The sequence below is a fragment of the Balaenoptera physalus genome (genome assembly GCF_965194825.1).
Source record: "Balaenoptera physalus genome assembly, chromosome: 8".
NCBI classification, from domain to species: Eukaryota; Metazoa; Chordata; class Mammalia; order Artiodactyla; family Balaenopteridae; genus Balaenoptera; species Balaenoptera physalus.
Window position 1 is genome coordinate 53,025,912 of NC_138887.1, and position 24,942 is coordinate 53,050,853.

The following is a 24,942-nucleotide window of genomic DNA, read 5'->3' on the forward strand; positions in this document are numbered from 1 at the left end:
ACCAACATTTGAATTATAGGGGTCCCAGAAGAAGAAAAGAAAAAGAAAGGGACTGAGAAAATATTTGAAGAGATTATAGTTGAAAACTTCCCTAATATGGGAAAGGAAATAGTCAATCAAGTCCAGGAAGCGCAGAGGCCCGTACAGGATAAACCCAAGGAGAAACACGCCAAGACACATATTAATCAAACTATCAAAAATTAAATACAAAGAAAAAATCTTAAAAGCAGCAAGGGAAAAGCAACAAATAACATACAAGGGAATCCCCATAAGGTTAACAGCTGATCTTTCAGCAGAAACTCTGCAAGCCAGAAGGGAGTGGCAGGACATATTTAAAGTGAAGAAAGGGAAAATCCTACAACCAAGATTACTCTACCCAGCAAGGATTCATTCAGATTCGATGGAGAAATTAAGACCTTTACAGACAAGCAAAAGCTAAGAGAATTCAGCACCACCAAACCAGCTTTACAACAAATGCTAAAGGAACTTCTCTAGGCAGGAAACACAGAGAAGGAAAAGACCTACAATAACAAACCCAAAACAATTAAGAAAATGGTAATAGGAACATACATATCAATAACTACCTTAAATGTAAATGGATTAAATGGTCCAACCAAAACACATAGACTGGCTGAATGGATACAAAAACAAGACCCGGTATATATGCTGTCTACAGGAGACCCACAAGAAAGAAATCATAAATTTCAGATCAGAAATAAATGAAAAAGAAATGAAGGAAACAGTAGGAAAGATCATTAAAACTAAAAGCTGGTTCTTTGAGAAGAGAAACAAAATTGATAAACCGTTAGCCAGAGTCATCAAGAAAAAAGGGAAAAGACTCAAATCAATAGAATTAGAAATGAAAATGGAGAAGTAACAACTGACATTGCAGAAGTACAAAGGATCATGAGAGATTATTACAAGCAACTGTATGCCAATAAAGTAGACAACCTGGAAGAAATGGACAAATTCTTAGAAAAGCACAACCTTCCGAGACTGAACCAAGAAGAAATAGAAAATATAAACAGACGAATCACAAGCACTGAAATTGAATCTGTGATTAAATATTTTCCAACAAACAAAAGCCCAGCACCAGATGGCTTCACAGGCGAATTCTATCATACATTTAGAGAAGAGCTAACACCTATCCTTCTCAAAGTCTTCCAAAGTATACCAGAGGGAGGAACACTCCCAAACTCATTCTATGAAGCCACCGTCACCCTGATACCCAAAACAGGCAAAGATGTCACAAAGAAAGAAAACTACAGACCAGTATCACTGATGAACATAGATGCAAAAATCCTCAACAGAATACTAGCACACAGAATCCAACAGCACATTAAAAGGATCATACACCACGATCAAGTGGGGTTTATCCCAGGAACGCAAGGATTCCTCAGTATATGCAAATCAATCAATGTGATACACCATCTTAACAAATTGAAGGAGAAAAACCATATGATCATCTCAATAGATACAGAAAAAGCTTTCAACAAAATTCAAAACCCATTTATGATAAAAACTCTCCTGAAAGTAGGCACAGAGGGAAGTTACCTCAACATAATAAAGGCCATATATGACAGACCCACAGGCAACATCGTTCTCAATGGTGAAAAACTGAAACCATTTCCTCTAAGATAGGAACAAGACAAGGTTATCCATGCTCACCACTATTATTCAACATAGTTCTGGAAGTTTTATCCACAGCAATCAGAGAAGAAAAAGAATTAAAAGGAATCCAAATCGGAAAAGAAGAAGTAAAGCTGTCACTGTTTGCGGATGATATGATACTGTACATAGAGAATCCTAAAGATGCTACCAGGAAACTACTAGAGCTAATCAATCAATGAATTTGGTAAAGTAGCAAGATACAAAATTAATGCACAGAAATCTCTTGCATTCCTATACACTAATGCTGAAAAATCTGAAAGAGAAATTAAGGAAACACTCCCATTTACCATTGCAACAAAAAAAATAAAATACCTAGGAATAAACCCACCTAAGGAGACAGAAGACCTGTATGCAGAAAACTATAAGGTAGTGGTGAAAGAAATTAAAGGTGATACAAACAGATGGAGAGATATACCATGTTCGTGGATTGAAAGAATCAACCTTGTGAAAATGACTCTACTACCCAAAGCAATCTACAGTTTCAACGCAATCCCTATCAAACTACCAGTGGCATTTTTCACAGAACTAGAACAAAAAATTTCACAATTTGTATGGAAACACAAAAGACCCCGAATAGACAAAGCAATCTTGAGAAAGAAAAACGGAGCTGGAGTAATCAGGCTCCCGGACTTCAGGCTATACTACAAAGCTACAGTAATCAAGACAGTATGGTACTGGCACAAGAGCAGAAATATAGATCAGTGGAGCAGGGTAGAAAGCCCAGAGATAAACGCACACACATATGGTTACCTTATGTTTGATAAAGGAGGCAAGAATATACAATGGAGAAAAGACAGCCTCTTCAATAAGTGGTGCTGGGAAAACTGGACAGGTACATGTAAAAGAATGAAATTAGAACACTCCCTAACACCATATACAAAAATAAACTCAAAATGGATTAAAGACCTAAATGTAAGGCCAGACACTATCAAACTCTTAGAGGAAAACATAGGCAGAACACTCTATGACATAAATCACAGCAAGATCCTTTTTGACCCACCTCCTAGAGAAATGGAAATAAAAACAAAAATAAACAAATGGGATTTAATGAAACTTAAAAGCTTTTGCACAACAAAGGAAACCATAAACAAGACGAAAAGACAGCCCTCAGAATGGGAGGAGATATTTGCAAATGAACCAACTGACAAAGGATTAATCTCCAGAATTTACAACCAGCTTATGATATTTGAGCTCAATATCAAAAAAACAAACAACCCAATCCAAAAATGAGCAGAAGACCTAAATAGACATTTCTCCAAAGAAGATATACAGATTGCCAACAAACACATGAAAGGATGCTCAACATCACTAATCATTAGAGAAATGCAAATGAAAACTACAATGAGGTATCACCTCACACCAGTCAGAGTGGCCATCATCAAAAAATCTACAAACAATAAATGCTGGCGAGGGTGTTGAGAAAAGGGAGCCGTGTTGCACTGTTGGTGCGAATGTAAATTGATACAGCCACTATGGGGAACAGTATGGAGTTTCCTTAAAAAACTAAAAATAGAACTACCATACGACCCAGCAGTCCCACTCCTGGGCATATACCCTGAGAAAACCATAATTCAAAAAGAGTCATGTACCACAATATTCATTACAGTTCTATTTACAATAGCCAGGACATGGAAGCAACCTAAGTGTCCATCGACAGATGAATGGATAAAGAAGATATAGCACATATATACAATGGAATATTACTCAGCCATAAAAAGAAACGAAATTGAGTTATTTGTAGTGAGGTGGATGGACCTAGAGTCTGTCATATAGAGTGAAGTAAGTCAGAAAGAGAAAAACAAATACCATATGCTAACACATATATATGGAATCTGAAAGAAAAGAAAAAAGAAAAATTGGTCATGAAGAACCTAGGGGCCGGTCGGGAATAAAGACACAGACCTACTAGAGAATGGACTTTAGGACACGGGGAGGGGGAAGGGAAAGCTGGGAGAAAGTGAGAGAGTGGCATGTACATATATACACTACCAAATGTAAAACTGATGGCTAGTGGGAAGAAGCCGCATAGCACAGGGAGGTCAGCTCGGTGCTTTGTGACCACCTAGAGGGGTGGGATAGGGAGGGTGGGAGGGAGATGCAAGAGGGAGGGGATATGGGGACATATGTATATGTATAGCTGATTCACTTTGTTATAAAGCAGAAACTAACACACTATTGTAAAGCAATTATACTCCAATAAAGATGTTTAAAAAAATTAAGATATACAGTGTAAAAAAAAATCACGTAGCTCATATATCTCTTTTTATTTACTTGCGAATTTATGGGAATTTGGCATAATACGAAATTTTCTTTGTGTGAATACTTGTAATCTTTTTCTGTTCCAGACAGATAATTTTAAAAGGAATTTGGTTAATTTAGACTCTAACAAAATAACTGTTACGTTTAATTTTTTATTAATAAGTTTTAATATTTTAAAGTTTTGGAAATAAATTGTTGTTTTGCTGAGTACTGTTATATTGCCTTGGTGTTTTAGTTTGCTAGGTCTGCCATAACAAAATAACATAGACTGAGTAGCTTAAACAGCAGAAATTTATTTTCTCATAGTTCTGAGAGCTAGAAGTCCAAGTTCAAGGTGTTGGCAAGTTTCGTTTCTCTTGAGGCGTGTCTCCTTGGCTTTCAGATGGCCCCCTTCTTGATGTGGCCTCACATGACTTTTTCTTTGTGTGCTCGCATCCCTTGTGTCTCTTTGTATGTCCAAATTCCCTCTTTTAAGGGCTTTGATTTGATTTAAGTGCCTCTCTAAATACCCTGTCTCCAAATACAGCCACATTCTGAAGTATTGGAGGTTAAGGTTTCAACATACGATTTTTAGGGAATAAAACGTACTGGTAATGCCTGAATAAACTATGCATTCTATAAAATTGAGTCAGTAGTTTAAGATACCATGGATAAGTCCTATTCTAGGAAACTAAATATCTTTTAGGACACCTTGAAAACTGTAAATGTACTTCTATAAGGTGTCATTTTTTAAAAAATTAATTCATAAAACCAGGTACTCTATATTGTACATTCATTCAGTGTGGACCACCCAATAATACTAATACTTTGTGAACCACCCAACTTGTGACTGTCACTGCAGCATAACATTTTCCCTGTAAATCAGGGGTCCCCATCCCCCAGGCCGCAGACCACTATTGGTCTGAGGCCTGTTAGGAACCGGGCCGCACAGCAGGAGGTGAGCAGAGGGCCAGGGAGTGAAGCTTCATCTGCCGCTCCCCATTGCTCGCATTACCGCCTGAACTATACCCCCACCCGCCCCGCCCTGGTCCGTGGAAAAATTGTCTTCTGTGAAACTGGTCCCTGGTGCCAAAAAGGTTGGGGACCACTGCTGTAAATGACCTCCCCCTCCCCCCCCCCCTTTTTTTTTCGCCTTGGCTAGGACGAAAGAGCTGCTTTTAAGTTTCATGCATTAACATGTAATGAACTTGTTCGCATTATAGCTCCAAGCGACCATCTGATTTGCCTTTCCATTTAATAATTTATCAGAATCTTCCAGTTTCGGGATGAAAATTATCCTACACCTTTTCATTTCCTCTTTTCTTTTATCTCTGCACCAGGGATGAATTTTCTTTACAGAAGCATTGTTGTTTTTAAACAAAGAATGGTTTTAGAAAGTTTGTTGCACTTCTGGATGTGTATCACAAAGGAAAAGCAATGAGGCTGCTCATTGAAGTTTTAGATACTAGGTATTGCTGGCCAAGCACAATCCTTCGCTCAGTGACTTTGCTCTTCCACTTTGTTAGCAGCTAGTATGGTTAAAATCTGTGCTTCATCAAGGCACAGTAGATTCCTACATATCTGGACTTTTGAAGGTGGAGTCTGTAAATGCTAGATTTCAAGTATGTACACTTTTTGTTTGTGGCTTTACAAAGATAAGATATATACTTGATAGCTTTTAATTTTTTTTCTTAGTTATCTATGAGTTTATTTTTCATGTAGTTTCATGTAGGAGAAGAAGTATGTGTTGTACTGGTTATATATAGAGAGTTATGATATAGCTGTAATCTGTATTTTGAAATTTGCTTTTTCTTCCTTTAATAATTAGCTATTACAGTGATTAACTGATTTGAAGTCATCAATATAAAATATTTCTTTGAGTTTTTTTTAACAAACCAGGAACTCATAACTTTGATTATTAAAAATTTTTTGGCTAATACTTTATTCACAAGTTAAAGGGTTGTTAAGCAAAATATATTTTTTACGTTTATTATTAATTTTAATAATATTAAAGACACATAATTTACAAATAATAATGAGTATTCAGTACTGTATCATAAGTTCTTTTTAGCCAATTGAATAGCAAAATATTTTTTAAAACCTTTTGTTAATGAAAATTTTGAACAGTCTTAAAATCAGAGAGAGTATAAAATGAAACTCCATGTGGATATCTTCATCAGTTAGCCATGTTTGTCATTCTTAGAAAATAACTTCTTTATAATAAATAACATTCGAACTGTGGTTTGGACATATTTGGACAATATTTTATATTTTCTGGTTTTGGCTTAATATATTACAGAATCTGTTCTAGATGCTTTTGATATGTAGAGAAATTGTCACTTGGAAAATACTTTTCTGTTATTGTAGAAAAACTAAGATTACTGAATGTATTTTGTTTTCTAGTTTGAAAATCTGTCAAGCATATTAAAGCTTCCCGGTAAAAAGACTTTTAATAATATGGATAGAGATTTTTTAGAAAAGAGAAAAAAGGATCTAAATGCATATTTGCAGGTAAGTTCATGTTTATTATTACTCGTAGATTTTCATTTCAGTATAACATACAAATATAGCTGATTTCTTTATTAGCGAATGTTTGTACTATAATAGTGGGATAGCAGCCACTTTTGAGGTGCTGAGATATGACATGCAATCTGCTCAGTAATTTATAAATATTATTTCTCTGTTTATTAACTTAGAAGTTTTCTGGACACTCAGTGCTAGGAATTTTGCTTCTTCAGGTTTGGATGAATATACACACACACTGGCAGGCACATATCCATTCTACACTACTGTAAAGTCTAGGAAGTCTAGGTATTTTACGGTAGACAGTTAAATGTTCCCAGTTCAGTAAATAGTTGCTCTTCATGATGTATCCAAAGCTAGTAGATTTTTTTTTCTTTTCCATATGGCTTATTACATGGTATTAAATATAGTCCTCTGTATAGATTTTTATTCTCAGATGAAGTGAATAGCTGCCTGCCATGCTCCAGAATGAGTCTGAGGCTTCTAAAATTACAGGATGATTCAAGAGAGGAATAGATCCAAGGGACTTTTCTGAAGTGTAGCACGCTAAGCATGTAGATTTCTCTTCCGGAATAATGGAATAATAAAACGTGTCTCATAGGTTACGTACTGCCTAAGCCGTTGGGACTATCAGAAATAACTTTGTTTTAGACCTGGGTACCCAAATGCCAGATTTTAATAGTATCACTTTATGGTTTTTTATACTAATGAATGATTTATAAAGTTTTCTCATCTATTAGCTCCCCACTTCTCTCTTTAGAACAGGGGTCAGCAAATTCCAGCCAGCAGAGCATATCCAGCCTGCCACCTGTTTTATTAAGAGTTTATTTTATTATTAGAACACAGCCACCCATTTAGTTCAGTGCTGTCTATGACTGCTTTTACACTACTACAGCAGAGTTGAGTAGTTGCAGCAGACTTCATGCATCATGCATCACAAAACCTAAAATAATAATTATATGAACCTTTACAGGAAAAGTTTGCCGACCATGTCTTAGTATTATATTTAGTGAAACTTAGCTAATACTGTACTTGATATTTTGTTTGGAAGGTTTCTCTCTCTCTCTCAAACATTTACAGGTTCAATTGGGTTTGTTTATAACCATAATTGTAATTCCATGGCATTATAATTTACTGAAAGGGTAGGAAAAACATATACATCTGCTATTACTCACCTTTGTCTTCTGGCTTAAGGCTAAATATCTGAAATCATTTATATGACTCTTGTCAAACATTTTGATTTTTTAAAATGTATTAACTTCAGTTGCATTAAAATCTGTATCAGTTATTTATAAAATTTAGAAAATAAACACCTTTTTTCCAAATCTGGGGCCATAAATGTGTATTTTAATTGTGGCTATACTGTCTACTTCTTAGGTAATGATCTCAATATGTCAAAACATTTTTCATTGAAGAGATTAAGCTAGAATGTTAGACTGTATCATTAACAGTGTAAAAGCAATATTTTGTTTTGGGCCTTCTTTATAATACTTAAAAAACTTTGAATTATTTTATGTACTTAGTGTTAACTTTAAAATTAGAATGGGAATAACATAACAGTTTACTGATGTGGATCTTCTTAGTATAAGTTATAAAACCTGAAAATGGAATAGAAAATAACATTTGGGGGAATCCCCTGGTGGTCTAGTGGTTACGACTCCGTGATTCCACTGCAGGGGGTATGGGTTCGATTCCTAGTCAAGGAACTAAGATCCCACATGCCGCGTGGCACAGCCAAAATAGATAGATAGGCAGGTAGATAGGAGGATAGAAAAATGTGTTAAATTTTTTTTTAAAAAATAACATTTTTACTATACATTCTTAACTTTCTAGCAGATGAAATTATAAATAATAGTTAATTTCCAGTACCCTATCAATATAAGATACCTCTTTTCTTTTCCTGTTAGTTACTGTTAACTCCTGAAATGATGAAAGCATCCCCAGCTTTGGCTCACTATGTGTATGATTTCCTTGAGAACAAAGCCTATAGTAAAGGGAAAGGGGATTTTGCTCGCAAGGTAAGCAGACCATTGCATTGGTTTTCTTTACAGGTCTGTTTTCATACTTTGTTTTTAATAAAAGAAGATAAATTTGTATTTGTGTGTATGTTTTAAAACTAGAAAACTTTATTAAATGCTCCTTGGCATGTTTATCGTCTATGCTTTATTAAGCCTACTATTGATAAGTATATCTAATAAATATAAACTCCTGTCTTTACATATTGATTAAAATCCAGCAAAAGCTTGCAAGAAAAAAAAAGCTTTTGAAATGATACAGTAAGGAAAGTTGGCCTAAGACAGGTCACAAGCTTTCGTTAGCTTGAGAAGGAGCTACTTCTTATTGGGAGGAAATGTCTTTTATTTGGAGTAAGGATAAGAAAAATGTTAAATAGGATATGTTCCTGAAAGTATTTGTGCCTTTTGAGTGAAATATTTATTGTTTAAAATTCTGGGGACACAAGACCTATTAAGATGCTAGCTTAAGGCAATAAATGATTTACTGCTCAAATTGGGCAAGAGAGCTCACTGGGTGAGAACACAAACATTGGAATCGGGCAGCCTTTGGTTCAAATTCCTGTTCTGCCACTTATTAGCTGTGTCCTGCAAAATGTTACTTAACCTTCTGGGCCTTTAATTTTCTAAAGATTGAAAGTGTTAATCCTCAGTTTAGAGCATGTATGAATCAAATGAGATAATCTGTGTATTACAGTGCCTGTCTGAATAAAAGTTTGCTCTTAGAAGTAGTAACAATAGTAGCAGGAGCTGTAGCAGCAGTTGGGGAAGCTGGAAGTAGGAATTCTGTGTATTATTTTTGCAAGTTTTTAACAGTCTAAAATTATTTCAAAATGAAAATTAGAAGTAAAAGACTTCCCCACCACTCGTTCCTTCTAAAAAGGCTAACTTGCTTAAAAAAGATTAAGGAATTGGTACAAAGTAAGTAAGATTAACAACTATAAGCATACTCAAGGATACTACGGTTTAACATCCAAGTGAATGCTAACATTTCTAAGTGGAATGTTTTATTTTAATAAGAAATTCCAGGTTATGTACCTTATAATGGTAGGTAAAAAATATGGTGGCCTTATCTTTGTATTTCGTGATTGAGTTTAAATTCCAACTCTAAATGGCTTTATTGTCAATAGAGATGCATTTTAATATTCCATCTTTTTTATGTTTACCTTATTTTCTCTCTTAAGGTTGCATCAATTTTAAGATAAACTAATAAATTGATAAGAGCTTTTTGAGATAAAAGAAGCATTATATTAAATGTAGACAGTGTCTTTTTTACTAACCAACAGTTGTGCATGTATATATGTAATGGGTAGGCCAAAAAGTTCATTTGTTTTTTCCATAAGATGGCTCTAGTAGTGCTTAGTTGTCTTTAACTTCATTCAGAACAATTGTTAGATTGTATTGTGACAACTGTCATATCAGCGTGCATTAAAAAAAAAAAACTTATCAAAATTGGTAAATTTTTGTGTAGCCGTTATAATATTGAAGATGGAAGAAAAAAAGCAATACTTTTCACATATTATGCTTTATTATTTCAAGAAAGGTAAAAACACAACTGAAACGCAAATAAAGATTTTTGCAGTGTATGGAGAAAGTGCTGTGACTAAATGGGTCAAAAGTGGTTTGCGAAGTTACGTTCTGGAGATTTCTCGCTGGACGATGCTCCACAGTCGGTTAGAGCAATTGAAGTTGATAGCTATCAAATGGAGACATTAATTGAGAGCAATCGACGTCATACCATGTGGGAGATACCCAGCACACTCAAAATATCCAAATCAAGCACTGAAAATCATTTGCACCAGCTTGGTTATGTTAATTGCTTTGATGTTTGGGTTCCACATAAGTTAAGAGAAAGAAACCCTCTTGACCATATTTCTGCGTGCGATTCTCTACTTGAACTCAGAGAAAACGTTCCGTTTTTAAAACAAATTGTGATGGGCAATGAAAAGTGGATACTGTACAATAATGTGGAATGGAAGAGATGGTGGGGCAAGCGAAATGAACCACCACCAACCAACTAAAGGCCGGTTTTCATCGAAAGAAGGTGATGTTGTGTATATGGAGGGATTGGAAAGGAGTCCTCTTATTAGGAGCTCCTTCCAGAAAACCAAACGATTAATTCTAACAAGTACTGCTCCCAGTTAGACCAGCTGAAAGCAGCATTTGACAAAAAGCGTCCGGAATTAGTCAACAGAGAATGCATAATCTTCCATGAGGATAACGCAAGACCGCATGTTTCTTTGATGACCAGGCAAAAACTGTTACGGCTTGGCTGGGAAGTTCTGATTCATCAGCCCCTTCAGATTTCCATTTATTTAGATCTTTACAAAATTCTCTTAATGGAAAAAATTTCAGTTCCTTGGAAGACTGTAAAAGGCACCTGGAACAGTTCTTTGCTCAAAAAGATAAAAAGTTTTGGGAGGATGGAATTATGAAGTTGCCTGAAAAATGGCAGAAGGTAGTGGAACAAAAGGGTGAATACGTTGTTCAATAAAGTTCTTGGTGAAAATGAAAAATACGGCTTTTATTTTTACTTAGAAACTGAAGGAACTTTTTGGCCAACCCAGTGTGTATGTGTGTGTGTGTGTGTGTGTGTGTGTGTGTGTGTGTGTGTGTGTGTGTATATATATATATACACACACATACATACATATATACACATTAGAGTCTAAAAATCCTTCTCAATCATTTCTGGAAATCCACAGTAACATACATTTTTCATAAATCATATTGATAATTACCAAGTTCATATTGAACTCTTTTAGATTGTCAGAATAATTTTCATGCATATCAAGAATTAGGAGTTTTCAGCTACATTTCCTTTTTGGCTAAATTGTAGTTTAATATTTTCCTTAATTATATTTCACTGGAAACTAAATAGCTGTTAGAGAAAATCACCTACTACTCAGGTTGAGAAATAATACTTAACACATTAACTTTGTGTTAATTTGTCTAGCTTTGCAAAATTTATGGGCCAATTCCTAGAAGAAGTAATTGACAAGCAGTCTTCCTCCATGTACACACTATCTTTCTATCCAGTTTTGTATCATGGTGTGATGGCAGTTTTAAGCTGTAGATAGGGACATAAATTTAAGTTAAAATTCCTTTGTTCGTGTTTTTACCAATACAGATAACTCAACTGAGGTGATAATTGAATGAATAGACAACATCTATGTATGTCAGGCTAAGTGTACACTTTTGCTGGCAATCCATAATTTACTCTTCTGCCTGGTAATTTGCAATTTTCTTTCTTTTTTCTTTTTTCTTTTTTTTTGCTTTAAACATCTGTTTTAAGACAAATTCTGATTCTGGAAACATTATCATATTGTGATGGGCTGCTGCTTTTATGCTTCTAAATTCGGCTGCTTCAGGGTTGAGCATCATAATCACGTGTGGAGGTTTCTCCACGCCCCTTGGTTCCCCCACTCCCCACCCTCAACACAGATGATTAAGCTTTGCCCTCAGAAATTGGAGGAAAAAAAACATGGAAGAAAGAAAAGGAAAGAAAAAGAAATGGATTCTGTAGGTCTGGGGCTGGTGCACAGGCAACTATTTTCAGTTACCTAATTCATGATACAGATTTAAGTTATCTTATTTTGAAAGAGTATCAGTGGTAGTTAGCCCTATGCCTAGATAGCATTTGAGGTTGTATTCATTTAACCAACTTAAGGTTATGTTAGTTGAACCTATGTTTCTACTGCAAAGTGTAAGATACATAAAATTCTAAAATATTTTTGACAGTGTTCAAACAATTTTTAATGTAGGTTATGATTAAAGTGAAATTCATGCCTTTTATGCTTTTGAAGTTCTACCTCATCTGTGAACATTAAAAGTTAGTAGAATGGTGGCAGTTTTCCCTCAAGTTGTACATTTTAAGTGTCGTATTCTCATGTTTACCTCTTTTAAGAAATCTACTTGTGTTCTTATGACTTAGAGTTACTACGGTTAAAAAAAACACTTGGCAGTAATGTCAGTGTTGGAAATAATGTCCTGATTGATTTGAACACACTGTTATTGTTAACTGAGAACTACTGTATATAGAATTAGAATTACAAACACACATATATATCATTTTACACCCAAATATATGTATATAATTTTACACACAAGTGTGTGCACACACAAGAGAGTTAACTTCATCTTCTTTACCCTTTTTAATCTCTGTATCTCTCTTCACCAGTGGTAGTGATTTTCAAGCCCTTCTTCTTCATTTCTGTCCTTTGGTTCTACTTTGAATTTGTTGTACTGTGACAGTGTCCCTCCTAAACACTGTATATTCCAGCAAGCATATCTATAAGACTGTCGGCTCTGCTTAACCCAAGGAATTACTAAAACTTTTACAGTTATCTTGAAATACACTCTTCGTTGTTATTGTTTATTGCAGTACCTATTTCACCTTCTCTAGTTTTTCTTGTTGGAAACCATGAAAGCATATTAAAGAATTTTATCTTCTTGATATCGTCTGTTAACATTGTGTTCCTTAAGCAGTGGGGTTCCATTTTTTTGCTCTTATTGATTTTATTTTTTTTCTTTTTGCATAGAACATAACTCATTTCTGTGGTAGTTTTTATGAGATTCAATACTTTCTGGAAAATAGTCTTACAGTTTTGTTTGACTTTGGTTTTTGTGTCCCCTTTTTCTTTTCTCTCCTCCCTCCCTTCCTTTCTCTTTCTTTTATTTGTTTTGTTTGAAATCTCAGCGAGATCCATATGCATCTACTTTGGTTTCTTTAGATGGCTCTCTTAATTGAAATTATCTGACATTTGTACAGTCAGAAGGTCAATTTTATTTTATTTTATTTATTTATTTTTTTAACACCTTTATTGGAGTATAACTGCTTTATAATGGTGTGTTAGTTTCTGCTTTATAAAAGAGTGAATCAGTTATACATATACATATGTTCCCATATCTCTTCCCTCTTGCATCTCCCTCCCTCCCACCCTCCCTATCCCACCCCTCTAGGTGGTCACAGAGCATGGAGCTGATCTCCCTGTGCTATGTGGCTGCTTCCCACTAGCTATCTATTTTACCTTTGGTAGTGTATATATGTCCATGCCATTCTCTCACTTTGTCACAGCTTACCCTTCCCCATCCCCATCCCCCTGTCTTCAAGTCCATTCTCTGGTAGGTCTGTGTTTTTATTCCCATCTTGCCCCTAGGTTCTTCATGAACTTAGTTTTTTTTTTCTTAGATTCCATATATATGTGTTAGCATACGGTATTTGTTTTTCTCTTTCTGACTTACTTCACTCTGTATAACAGACTCTAGGTCCATCCACCTCACTACAAATAACTCAGTTTCGTTTCTTTTTATGGCTGAGCAATATTCCATTGTATATATGTGCCACATCTTCTTTATCCATTCATCTGTTGATGGACACTTAGGTTGCTTCCCTGTCCTGGCTATTGTAAATAGAGCTGCAATGAACATTTTGGTACATGACTCTTTTTGAATTACGGTTTTCTCAGGGTATATGCCCAGTAGTGGGATTGCTGGGTTGTATGGTAGTTCTATTTTTAGTTTTTTAAGGGACCTCCATACTGTTCCCCATAGTGGCTGTATCAATTTACATTCCCACCAACAGTGCAAGAGGGTTCCCTTTTCTCCACACCCTCGCCAGCATTTATTGTTTCTAGATTTTTTGATGATGGCCATTCTGACCAGTGTGAGATGATATCTCATTGTAGTTTTGATTTGCATTTCTTTAATGATTAATGATGTTGAGCATCCTTTCATGTGCTTGTTGGCAATCTGTATATCTTCTTTGGAGCAATGTCTATTTAGGTCTTCTGCCCATTTTTGGATTGGGTTGTTTGTTTTTTTTTGATACTGAGCTGCATGAGCTGCTTGTAAATTTTGGAGATTAATCCTTTGTCAGTTGCTTCATTTGTAAGTATTTTCTCCCATTCTGAGGATTGTCTTTTCATCGTGTTTATGGTTTCCTTTGCTGTGCAAAAGCTTTTAAGTTTCATTAGGTCCCATTTGTTTATTTTTGTTTTTATTTCCATTTCTCTAGGAGGTGGGTCAAAAAGGATCTTGCTGTGATTTATGTCATAGAGTGTTCTGCCTATGTTTTCCTCTAAGAGTTTGATAGTGTCTGGCCTTACATTTAGGTCTTTAATCCATTTTGAGTTTATTTTTGTGTATGGTGTTAGGGAGTGTTCTAATTTCATACTTTTACATGTGCCTGTCCAGTTTTCCCAGCAGCACTTATTGAAGAGGCTGTCTTTTCTCCACTGTATATTCTTGCCTCCTTTATCAAAGATAAGGTGACCATATGTGTGTGGGTTTCTCTCTGGGCTTTCTATCCTGTTCCATTGCTCTATATTTCTGTTTTTTGTGCCAGTACCATACTGTGTTGATTACTGTAGCTTTGTAGTATAGTCCGAAGTCCAGGCGCCTGATTCCTCCAGCTCTGTTTTTCTTTCTCAAGAGTGCTTTGGCTATTCAGGGTCTTTTGTGTTTCCATACAAATTGTGAAATTTTTTGTTCTAATTCTGTGAAAAATGCCAGTGGTAGATTGATAGGGATTGCGTTGAATCTGTAGATTGCTTTGGGTGGTAGAGTCATTTTCACAATGTTGATTCTTCCAATCCAAGAACATGGTATATCTCTCCATCTATTTGTATCATCTTTAATATCTTTCATCAGTGTCTTATAATTTTCTGCATACACGTCTTTTGTCTCCTTAGCTAGGTTTATTCCTAGTTATTTTATTCTTTTTGTTGCAGTGGTAAATGGGAGTGTTTTCTTAATTTCACTTTCAGATTTTTCATCATTAGTGTATAGGAATGCAAGAGATTTCTGTGCATTAATTTTGTATCCTGCTACTTTACCAAATTCATTGATTGGCTCTAGTAATTTTCTGGTAGCATCTTTAGGATTCTGTGTGTATAGTATCATGTCATCTGAAAAGAGTGACAGCTTTACTTCTTCTTTTCCAATTTGGATTCCTTTTATTTCTTTTTCTTCTCTGTTTGCTGTGGCTAAAACTTCCAAAACTATGTTGAATAATAGTGGTGAGAGTGGGCAACCTTGTCTTGTTCCTGATCTTAGAGGAAATGGTTTCAGTTTTTCACCATTGAGAACGATGTTGCCTGTGGGTTTGTCATATATGGCCTTTATTATGTTGAGGAAAGGTCCCTCTGTGCCTACTTTCTGCAGGGTTTTTATCATAAATGGGTGTTGAATTTTGTCAAAAGCTTTCTCTGCATCGATTGAGACGATCATACCGTTTTCTCCTTCAGTTTGTTTATATGGTGTATCACATTGATTGATTTGCGTATATTGAAGAATCCTTGCGTTCCTGGGATAAACGCCACTTGATCATGGTGTATGATCCTTTTAATGTGCTATTGGATTCTGTTTGCTAGTATTTTGTTGAGGAGTTTTGCTTCTATGTTCATCAGTGATATTGATCTGTAGTTTTCTTTCTTTGTGACATCTTTGTCTGGTTTTCTATCAGGGTGATGTTGGCCTCGTAGAATGAGTTTGGGAGTGTTCCTCCCTCTGCTATATTTTGGAAGACTTTGAGAAGGATAGGTGTTATAGCTCTTCTCTAAATGTTTGATAGAATTCGCCTGTGAAGCCATCTGGTCCTGGGGTTTTGTTTGTTGGAAGATTTTTAATCACAGTTTCTATTTCAGTGCTTGTGTTTGGTCTGTTCATATTTTCTATTTCTTCCTGCCTGAGTCTCGGCAGGTTGTGCATTTCAAGAATTTGTCCATTTCTTCCAGGTTGTCCATTTTATTGGCATATAGTTGCTTGTAGTAATCTCTCATGATCCTTTGTATTTCTGCAGTGTCAGTTGTTAGTTCTCCTTTTTCATTTCTAATTCTATTGATTTGAGTCTTCTCCCTCTTTTTCTTGATGAGTCTGGCTAATGACTTATCAATTGTGTTTATCTTCTCAAAGAACTAGCTTTTAGTCTTATTGATCTTTGCTATCGTTTCCTTCATTTGTTTTTGATTTATTTCTGATCTGATCTTTATGATTTCTTTCCTTCTGCTAACGTTGGGGTTTTTTGTTCTTCTTTCTGTAATTGCTTTAGGTGTAAGGTTACGTTGTTTATTTGAGATGTTTCTTGTTTCTTAAGGTAGGATTGTATTGGTATAAACTTCCCTCTTAGAACTGCTTATGCTGAATCCCAAAGGTTTTGGGTCATCGTGTTTTTGTTGTCATTTGTTTCTAGGTATTTTTTGATTTCCTCTTTGATTTCTTCAGTGATCTCTTTGTTATTAAGTAGTGTATTGTTTAGCCTCCATGTGTTTGTATTTTTTTTACAGATTTTTTCTTGTAATTGATACCTAGTCTCATAGCGTTGTGGTCGGAAGAGATACTTGATACGATTTCAATTTTCTTAAGTTTACCAAGGCTTGATTTGTGACCCAAGATATGATCTATCCTGGAGATGTTCCCTGAGCACTTGAGAAAATGTGTATTCTGTTGTTTTTGGATGGAATGTCCTATAAATATCAATTAAGTCCATTTTTTTAATGTATCATTTAAAGCTTGTGTTTCCTTATTTATTTTCATTTTGGATGATCTGTCCATTGTTGAAAGTGGGGTGTTAAAGTGCCCTGCTATGATTGTGTTACTGTCGATTTCCCCTTTTATGGCTGTTAGTATTTGCCTTATGTATTGAGGTGCTCCTGTGTTGAGTGCATAAATATTTACAATTGTTATATCTTCTTCTTGGATCGATCCCTTGATCATTATGTAGTGTCCTTCTTTGTCTCTTGTAATAGTCTTTATTTTAAAGTCTATTTTGTCTGATATGAGAATTGCTACTCCAGCTTTCCTTTGATTTCCATTTGCATGGAATATCTTTTTCCATCCCCTCACTTTCAGTATGTATGTGTCCCTAGGTCTGAAGTGGGTCTCTTGTAGACAGCATATATATGGGTCTTGTTTTTGTATCCATTCAGCCAGTCTGTGTGTTTTGGTTGGACCATTTAATCCATTTACATTTAAGGTAATTATCGATATGTATGTTCCTATTACCATTTTCTTAATTGTTTTAGGTTTGTTATTGTAGGTCTTTTCCTTCTCTTGTGTTTCCTGCTGAGAGAAGTTCCTTTAGCATTTGTTGTAGAGCTGGTTTGGTGGTGCTGAATTTTCTTAGCTTTTGCTTGTCTGTAAAGATTTTAATTTCTCCATCAAATCTGAATGAGATCCTTGCTGGGTAGAGTAATCTTGGTTGTAGGTTTTTCTCCTTCATCACTTTAAATATGTCCTGCCAGTCCCTTCTGGCTTGCAGAGTTTCTGCTGAAAGATCAGCTGTTAACCTTTTGGGAATTCCCTTGTGTGTTATTTGTTGTTTTTCCCTTGCTGCTTTTAATATTTTTTCTTTTTCTTTAATTTTTGCCAGTTTGATTAATATGTGTCCTGGTGTGTTTCTCCTTGGATTTATCCTGTATGGGACTCTCTGTGCTTCCTGGTCTGGATTAACTATTTCCTTTCCCATATTAGGGAAGTTTTCAACTATAATCTCTTCAAATATTTTCTCAGTCCCTTTCTTTTTCTCTTCCTCTTCTGGGACCCCTATAATTCGAATGTTGGTGCGTTTAATGTTGTCCCAGAGGTCTCTGAGACTGTCCTCAGTTCTTTTTATTCTTTGTTCTTTATTCTGCTCTGCGGTAGTTATTTCTACTATTTTATCTTCCAGGTCACTTATCCGTTCTTCTGCCTCAGTTATTCTGCTATTGATCCCTTCTAGAGAATTTTTAATTTCATTTATTGTGTTGTTCATCATTGTTTGTTTGCTCTTTAGTTCTTCTAGGTCCTTGTTAAACGTTTCTTGTATTTCCTCTATTCTATTTCCTAGATTTTGGATCATCTTTACTATCATGATTCTGAATTCTTTTTCAGGTAGACTGCCTATTTCCTCTTCATTTGTTAAGTCTGGTGGGTTTTTGCCTTGCTCCTTCATCTGCTGTGTGTTTTTCTGTCTTCTCATTTTGCTTAACTTACTGTGTTTGGGGTTTCCTTTTCGCAGGCTGCAGGTTCGTAGTTCCCGTTGTTTTTGGTGTCTGTCCCCAGTGGCTAAGGTTGTTTCAGTGGGTTGTGCAGGCTTCCTGGTGGTGGAGACTAGTGCCTGTGTTCTGGTGGATGACGCTGGATCTTGTCTTTCTGGTGGGCAGGTCCATGTCTGGTGGCGTGTTTTGGGGTGTCTGTGGCCTTATTATGATTTTAGGCAGCCTCTCTGCTAATGGATGGGGTTGTGTTCCTGCCTTGCTAGTTGTGTGGCATAGGGTGTCCAGCACTGTAGCTTGCTGGTCATTGAGTGAAGCTGGGTCTTGGTGTTAAGATGGAGATCTCTGGGAGATTTTCGCCGTTTGATATTACGTGGAGCTGGGAGGTCTCTTGCGGACCAGTGTCCTGAAGTTGGCTCTTCCACGTCAGAGGCCCATCCCTGACACCTGGCTGTAGCACCAAGAGCCTTTCATCCACACGGCTGAGAATAAAAGGGAAAAAAAATAGAAAGAAAGAAAGAAGATAAAATAAAATAAAGTTATTTAAATAAAAAATAATTATTAAGAAAAAAATTTTTTAAAGTTAAAAAACAAAACAAAAAATGGATGGGCAGAACCCTAGGACAAATGGTAAAAGCAAAGCTATACAGAGAAAATCATACACAGAAGCATACACATACACACTCACAAAAAGAGAAAAAGGGGAAAAAATATATATATATATCTATGCTACCAAAGTCCACCTCGTCAATTTGGGATGATTTGTTGTCTCTTCAGGTATTCCTCAGATGCAGGGTACATCACGCTGCTCCTGAGGCTGCTGGGAGAGATTTCCCTTTCTCTTCTTTGTTTGCACAGCTCCCAGGGTTCACCTTTGGATTTGGACCCGCCTCTGCGTCTAGGTCGCCTGAGGGCGTCTGTTCTTCACTCAGACAGGATGGGTTAAAGTAGCGGCTGATTAGGGTACCCTGGCTCACTCAGGCCCGGGGGGAGGGAGGGGTACAGAATGCGGGGCGAGCCTGCGGCGGCAGAGCCCGGGATGACAGGCCGGGATGACGTTGCACCAGCCTGAGGTGCGCAGTGTGTTCTCCCGGGGAAGTTGTCCCTGGATCACGGGACCCTGGCAGTGGTGGGTTGCACAGGCTCCCGGGAGCAGCGGTGTGGATAGTGACCTGTGCTTGCACACAGGCTTCTTGGTGGCTGCAGCTTCAGCCTTAGCGTTTCATGCCCGTCTCTGTGGTCCGCACTGATAGCTGTGGCTCGCGCCCATCTCTGGAGCTCCTTTAAGTGACTCTCTTAATCCCTTCTCCTCGCACACCAGGAAACAAAGAGGCAAGAAAAAGTCTCTTGCCTCTTCGGCAGGTCCAAACCTTTTCCCAGACTCCCTCCCGGCTAGCTGTGGTGCACTAACCCTTTCAGGCTGTGTTCACGCCGACAACCCCAGTCCTCTCCCTGCAATCCGACCGAAGCCCGAGCCTCAGCTCCCAGCCCCTGCCCACCCCGGCGGGTGAGCAGACGAGCCTCTCGGGCTGGTGAGTGCTGGTCGGCACCGAACCTCTGTGCGGGAATCTCTTCGCTTTGCCCTCCGCACCCCTGTGGCTGCACTCTCCTCCGTGGCTCCGAAGCTTCCCCTTTCTGCCACCTGCCGTCTCCGCCGGCGAAGCGCCTTCCTAGTGTGTGGAAACCTTTCCTCCTTCACAGCTCCCTCCCACTGGTGCGGGTCCCATACCTATTCTTTTGTCTCTGTCTTTTCTTTTTTCTTTTGCCCTACCCAGGTACGTGGGGAGTTTCTTGCCTTTTGGGACGTCTGAGGTCTTCTGCCAGCGTTCAGTAGGTGTTCTGTAGGAGCTGTTCCACATGTAGATGCATTTCTGATGTATTTGTGGAGAGGAAGGTGATCTCCACGTCTTACTCTTCCGCCATCTTGAAGCTCCTCTCAGAATGTCAATTTTAAAGCTTCCTATCCCTCTGAGATCATTTCTTTCTATATCTCTTATCATGTTTTCTTTATCGTTTTTCTATTCTCCCTTAATAAAGTATGGCTTACATGTCTGATTTGCAGCTTCTTTTCTTCTTCCTAATAGATTCCAGATTCCTTCCATATATTCTAACTGAGCATGTAACATATCCTTAAAATTATTTTTTTAAAAAATAAATCTTACTTGTTAGTTATTTGAACTGTTTATTTTATCTGCTTGTTTGCTTTTTAATATCACCTCAGAATATCTATGTCATTGTTGCCTTGAATTTGTGGCGGAAGTATGTTGTAGCTGTTTATACTTGCATCAGTTTCTATTTTGGAAAAATTCTCATGTTTTCAGAGTTTTTCTTAATAAGAAGGCAACCCAAGGTTTATATTCATTTTCTACCAATAACCATATCACTCAAAAATTTTATTCATATATTTGTGTCTGAAAATACATTTTAAAGACACACTGAAGACAACAGTTTATCCTTTTAAAATGCAACGAGATATTATAGACTGGAAAATTATTACGTCTTTCATGTGTTGCACTCTGTATTTTCCCATGCTCAGTTGAATAACAAATCTGATACAGTGAAGTCATGATATAATATCTTTTCCCCTTTAGATGGACACTTTTGTAAATCCGCTTCGAAATTCTATGAGGAATGTTTCAAATGCAGTTAAATCCCTTCCTGATAGCTTGGCAGAGGGAATGACTAAAATGTCAGACAACATGGGCAAAATGTCAGAAAGATTAGGTCAAGACATAAGGCAATCATTTTTCAAGGTAAGATGTTTTCAGTAATGCCTAAAGGAAACTATTTTCACGTCAACTAAGATTTACTGAGCTCCTGCTTATATTTACCTTATTTTCCTTTGTAAGTCCAAAGCCCTATAAACACATAGTCTCATAAAGAATTAAAAAACTAAAGAGAATGAATTCTTATCAAAAATGGATACTGTAAAATCCAGTCACTCCTCAGTCTCTGCTACAGTAGAATTTTAAAATCCATATAAAGCACATATTTAAAATTAGTGTAGTTAACATTCTTTGTACTGTTTTATTCTATTTAGCCATGTTTATTCTATAATGTCATTAAAATTTATAACAAAACAGGTATGTGCTGTTGTGTAAATTAGTTTTACTAGTATTCATCAGCAAACATAGTCTAACTTCTCCCGAGTCACACGATCAAGATTCACGAGGTCAAAGAGAGGAAAAGTCTTTCAACATCATCAATCTCTGCAGCCATATCTTACCTGTGTATATACCTGTGAGAGGCATAGAAGAGTTTCCTGGGAAGCTTTTTCATTACGCTAGCAGAATAGGTAGTTGACCAAGTAGTTTTTGCTTCCTAATTTACATTTTTAAAATAATTTTGACCTAGTTGTTTAAGGTTATAATCAAGACTATTAAATCGTGTAACTATTAGAATGTTTCAATGAAGAGGACATATATATAAACACTGATAGAATTTCTTTATTCTAAGAGGCAACTCCTAAAATATAGTGTGTGTAAATCATACTTTTCTATTGATTCTCATACATTTTCTGATGTTTCATCTGAATTTCTAATCATGGGCAAGTACACTAACACTGAAGTGAGGGTTGTCTTGTGCCGCTTCTGCTGATAGCTACCCATACGACTTCGTACAAAAGTCACTGAACTTTTCCAGGCTTCTTTTTCCTCACCAGTAATGTGAAGGGGTTATAATAGGTGATCTTGATGGTCCTTCCTGTGCTGAGAAATGGTTATCAACTAGCACTGGTCTTTCTGTCCTTTTCCCCCATAACTTACATTACATAACAGTCAGTTAATTAGTTCCTTTAGGCCTATTAGCATACTGTCAGGCTCTTTATGGTAAAAGAAAAAAGATTGGAGTTCTGTTCCCCGACTGTGCCACTAATTTTTGGTCTTTAAATCATTTAATCTTACTTAGCTTTAAATTCTAAAAAGTATGGGAGTTTGAGTAATATCTCCATCCAGCTCAAAATGAATCCTGTTTTAAAGGAAAGAAAATCTGTTGGTAATGAAATAATTACCCTTTTATATTGGGTTTCTAACTGTAGATTGTTAATACTTTGTTAATGCTATATAAATTTTATTTATATATTGTCCCCAAAATCAAATCAAATGCTGTTCATTATATTTGATACTCATTTTGGTTTATTGTATTGTGTTCTTTCATTTTCTGCTTTAGTGTGTTTACTTTGTTTTTTGTGTTTTGTTTTTTTAAATATTAGGTTCCTCCTTTAATTCCGAAGACTGATTCAGATCCTGAACATTGTCGAGTTTCAGCTCAACTTGATGATACTGTGAGTTAATTTTATTTTGGTAGCATTCAGTTGAAATTCATACCACACTTGGCAGATCTTTTTAACTTTTTAATAAAGTATAATATGTATATCTGTCATTAATGTACATATATTGTAAACATTGTTTGATGAATTCTTACAAACTGAACATATCCATGTAATCAACACTATAAACAAGAAACAGAACATTGCCAGTATCCCAGAAAGCCCCTAATGCTCTCTTCCTGTCACTATCCTCTCCCCTGCCAAGGATAATCACTATCCTGATTTCTACCCTGCATTTATACTTTATATAAATGAAACTGTGAGGTATGTACTCCTTTAAGTCTGACATTTTTTGCTCAACATTGTGATAATCTTCCATGTTTGTTTCATGTGATTGTGGTTTCTTCATTTTTGTGGCCTTATAGTACAATTTTGTAATTATAGTACAATTACATTTTGTAAATATAGTACAATTTATTTGCTATATTACGAACTGTACTCCTATGAACATTATGGTACTTGTCTTTTGATTAAATAAATAAGTACATATTTCTTTCTGTACCCAGGAATGGAATTGCTTGGTCAGAGGTTATGCAAAAATTCAATTTTAATAGATACTGTCAAATAGTTTTCCGAAGTGTGTGTGCCGCTTCCACTGCCATCAGCAATGCATGAGAATTTCAGTGGTTCACAGCCTGCCAAAACTCAATATGTTATGCCTTTTTAATTTTAGCCATTCTCTTTGTTGTATCTCATGCGGATTTCCATTTCTCTGATGGCTGTTAAAATGTTGAACCTCTTTTCATAAGTTTATTGGCCATTTGGGTGTCCTGTCTTACACGTCTAGCTCTTTCCCCCATTTTTTTTCTGTGGCTTGGCTGTCTTTGTCTTTGATTAGTAAGAGTGCATTGTATAATCTGAATATTGTTTCTTTGTCAGATATAAGTATTTGTGTATTGTGAATATCTTCTACTTTGTGTGCTTTTATGCTCTGTGTATAATCTGTGCCTTCTGCAAGGTCACAAAGATGTTCTCCTATGATTTTCTTTAAAACTTGTTTTTGTTTACCGTGCCAAAACTTAGATTTGCCATTCATCTAGGATCGATTGTTGTGTGTGGAATGAGGTAGGGGTCCAATTGACCTAAGCACCATTTACTGAGAAGGCCCTCTTTTCCCAGTGTATGTTGCTCCCTTGTCACAAATCTTTTTATTTTATATATTTGGGTCTGGACTTTATATTCTATTCTATTAGGCAGAGTTATTTTAAAGTTATAATTATCTCTCTTCAGTTTCTCATTGAATTTCTTTATAATAAACTGACTTAAAGATAATATTTTTGTTTTTTCAAGAATATTTTAGAATGTTTATTATGCATTGTACTGTTGTAATATCCATAACATTATACCTTTTGTTAAGGGTTTTTACAATTTAACTGTTTATTAGAATTGTCATGTGGCATCAGACTCATGACTATACTTGATCAGAGAATAGAGCCGTAGTGATTTTTGCCTCCAAAGTGGTTAAGCTATTGAAAAATATGTGAAAGAGGAGGTATGCTAAGAAAATGTTTACAACACAGTGAAAAATGTATGACTCATGCTGTTTTCTCATGAAAAAATTTAAGTATTTAAATTATAACATTGATGAGGAAATAATTGGGAAGACTGGCTTAGTGATGAAAGAATTACAAAATTACTGGCAATTATGGAGTTTTGTTGCAGTTCTAAACCTGCACCTATTTTTTGTTTTATATATATTGATATATTTGGGCATCAAAGCATTCTAGTTGTCTTTCTTTACTTTTTATATCATTAATTGAATATTCCCATGATGAAAGTGTACAAATTTTTACTTCTTAAAAATAAAAGGAAAATTCTAGTAATCTAGTTGCCTTTTGTAACGTTAGCTGGATTTTATTTCAGCTTCTTTTTCATGAAAATACCTATATACATACAACCCAGTAACCGAGCAAAACAGATTGCTCTGTGTAGATTGTATTTTGTTCTATTAAATAAAGAGAAATGTTGAGAATATTTTGTTCATTTGAAAAAGATGCCCCAGAGAATAGGCAAAGGGGCTAGCCTTTGCCTTATAAACTAACACAGACTCTACTGCAAGATCCCAAATCATCTTTTCCTAAGACTATCATGAATCCAGTTTGAGAAGTTTTTTTCACTACAGCCTTGGAATTTACTCATCATTGTAGAGTTGTAAAATTCTGTATTCTGTCAAAATGGCTGTTAAAAATATTTTTTC

The 24,942-nt window shown here is 36.1% G+C and overlaps 1 protein-coding gene and 1 long non-coding RNA gene across 6 annotated transcripts in view; both read left to right on the forward strand.

The window, feature by feature from the left end:
* Positions 1-24,942, forward strand: part of LOC309665945 — a 340,836-nt gene that overhangs the window by 234,290 nt on the left and 81,604 nt on the right. The gene's annotated exons all lie outside the window — the stretch shown is intronic.
* SNX13 (sorting nexin 13) overlaps positions 1-24,942 on the forward strand; it is a 154,038-nt gene that overhangs the window by 114,987 nt on the left and 14,109 nt on the right. For 4 of the 5 annotated variants that reach the window (XM_082472672.1, XM_082472673.1, XM_082472675.1 and 1 more), the window contains 4 exons: positions 6,313-6,420; positions 8,340-8,450; positions 21,010-21,171; positions 22,629-22,700. In XM_082472672.1, the coding sequence (XP_082328798.1) occupies positions 6,313-6,420; positions 8,340-8,450; positions 21,010-21,171; positions 22,629-22,700 (453 nt within the window). The remainder of the gene's footprint in view (positions 1-6,312; positions 6,421-8,339; positions 8,451-21,009; positions 21,172-22,628; positions 22,701-24,942) is intronic. The other variant, XM_082472674.1, reaches the window with a different exon arrangement.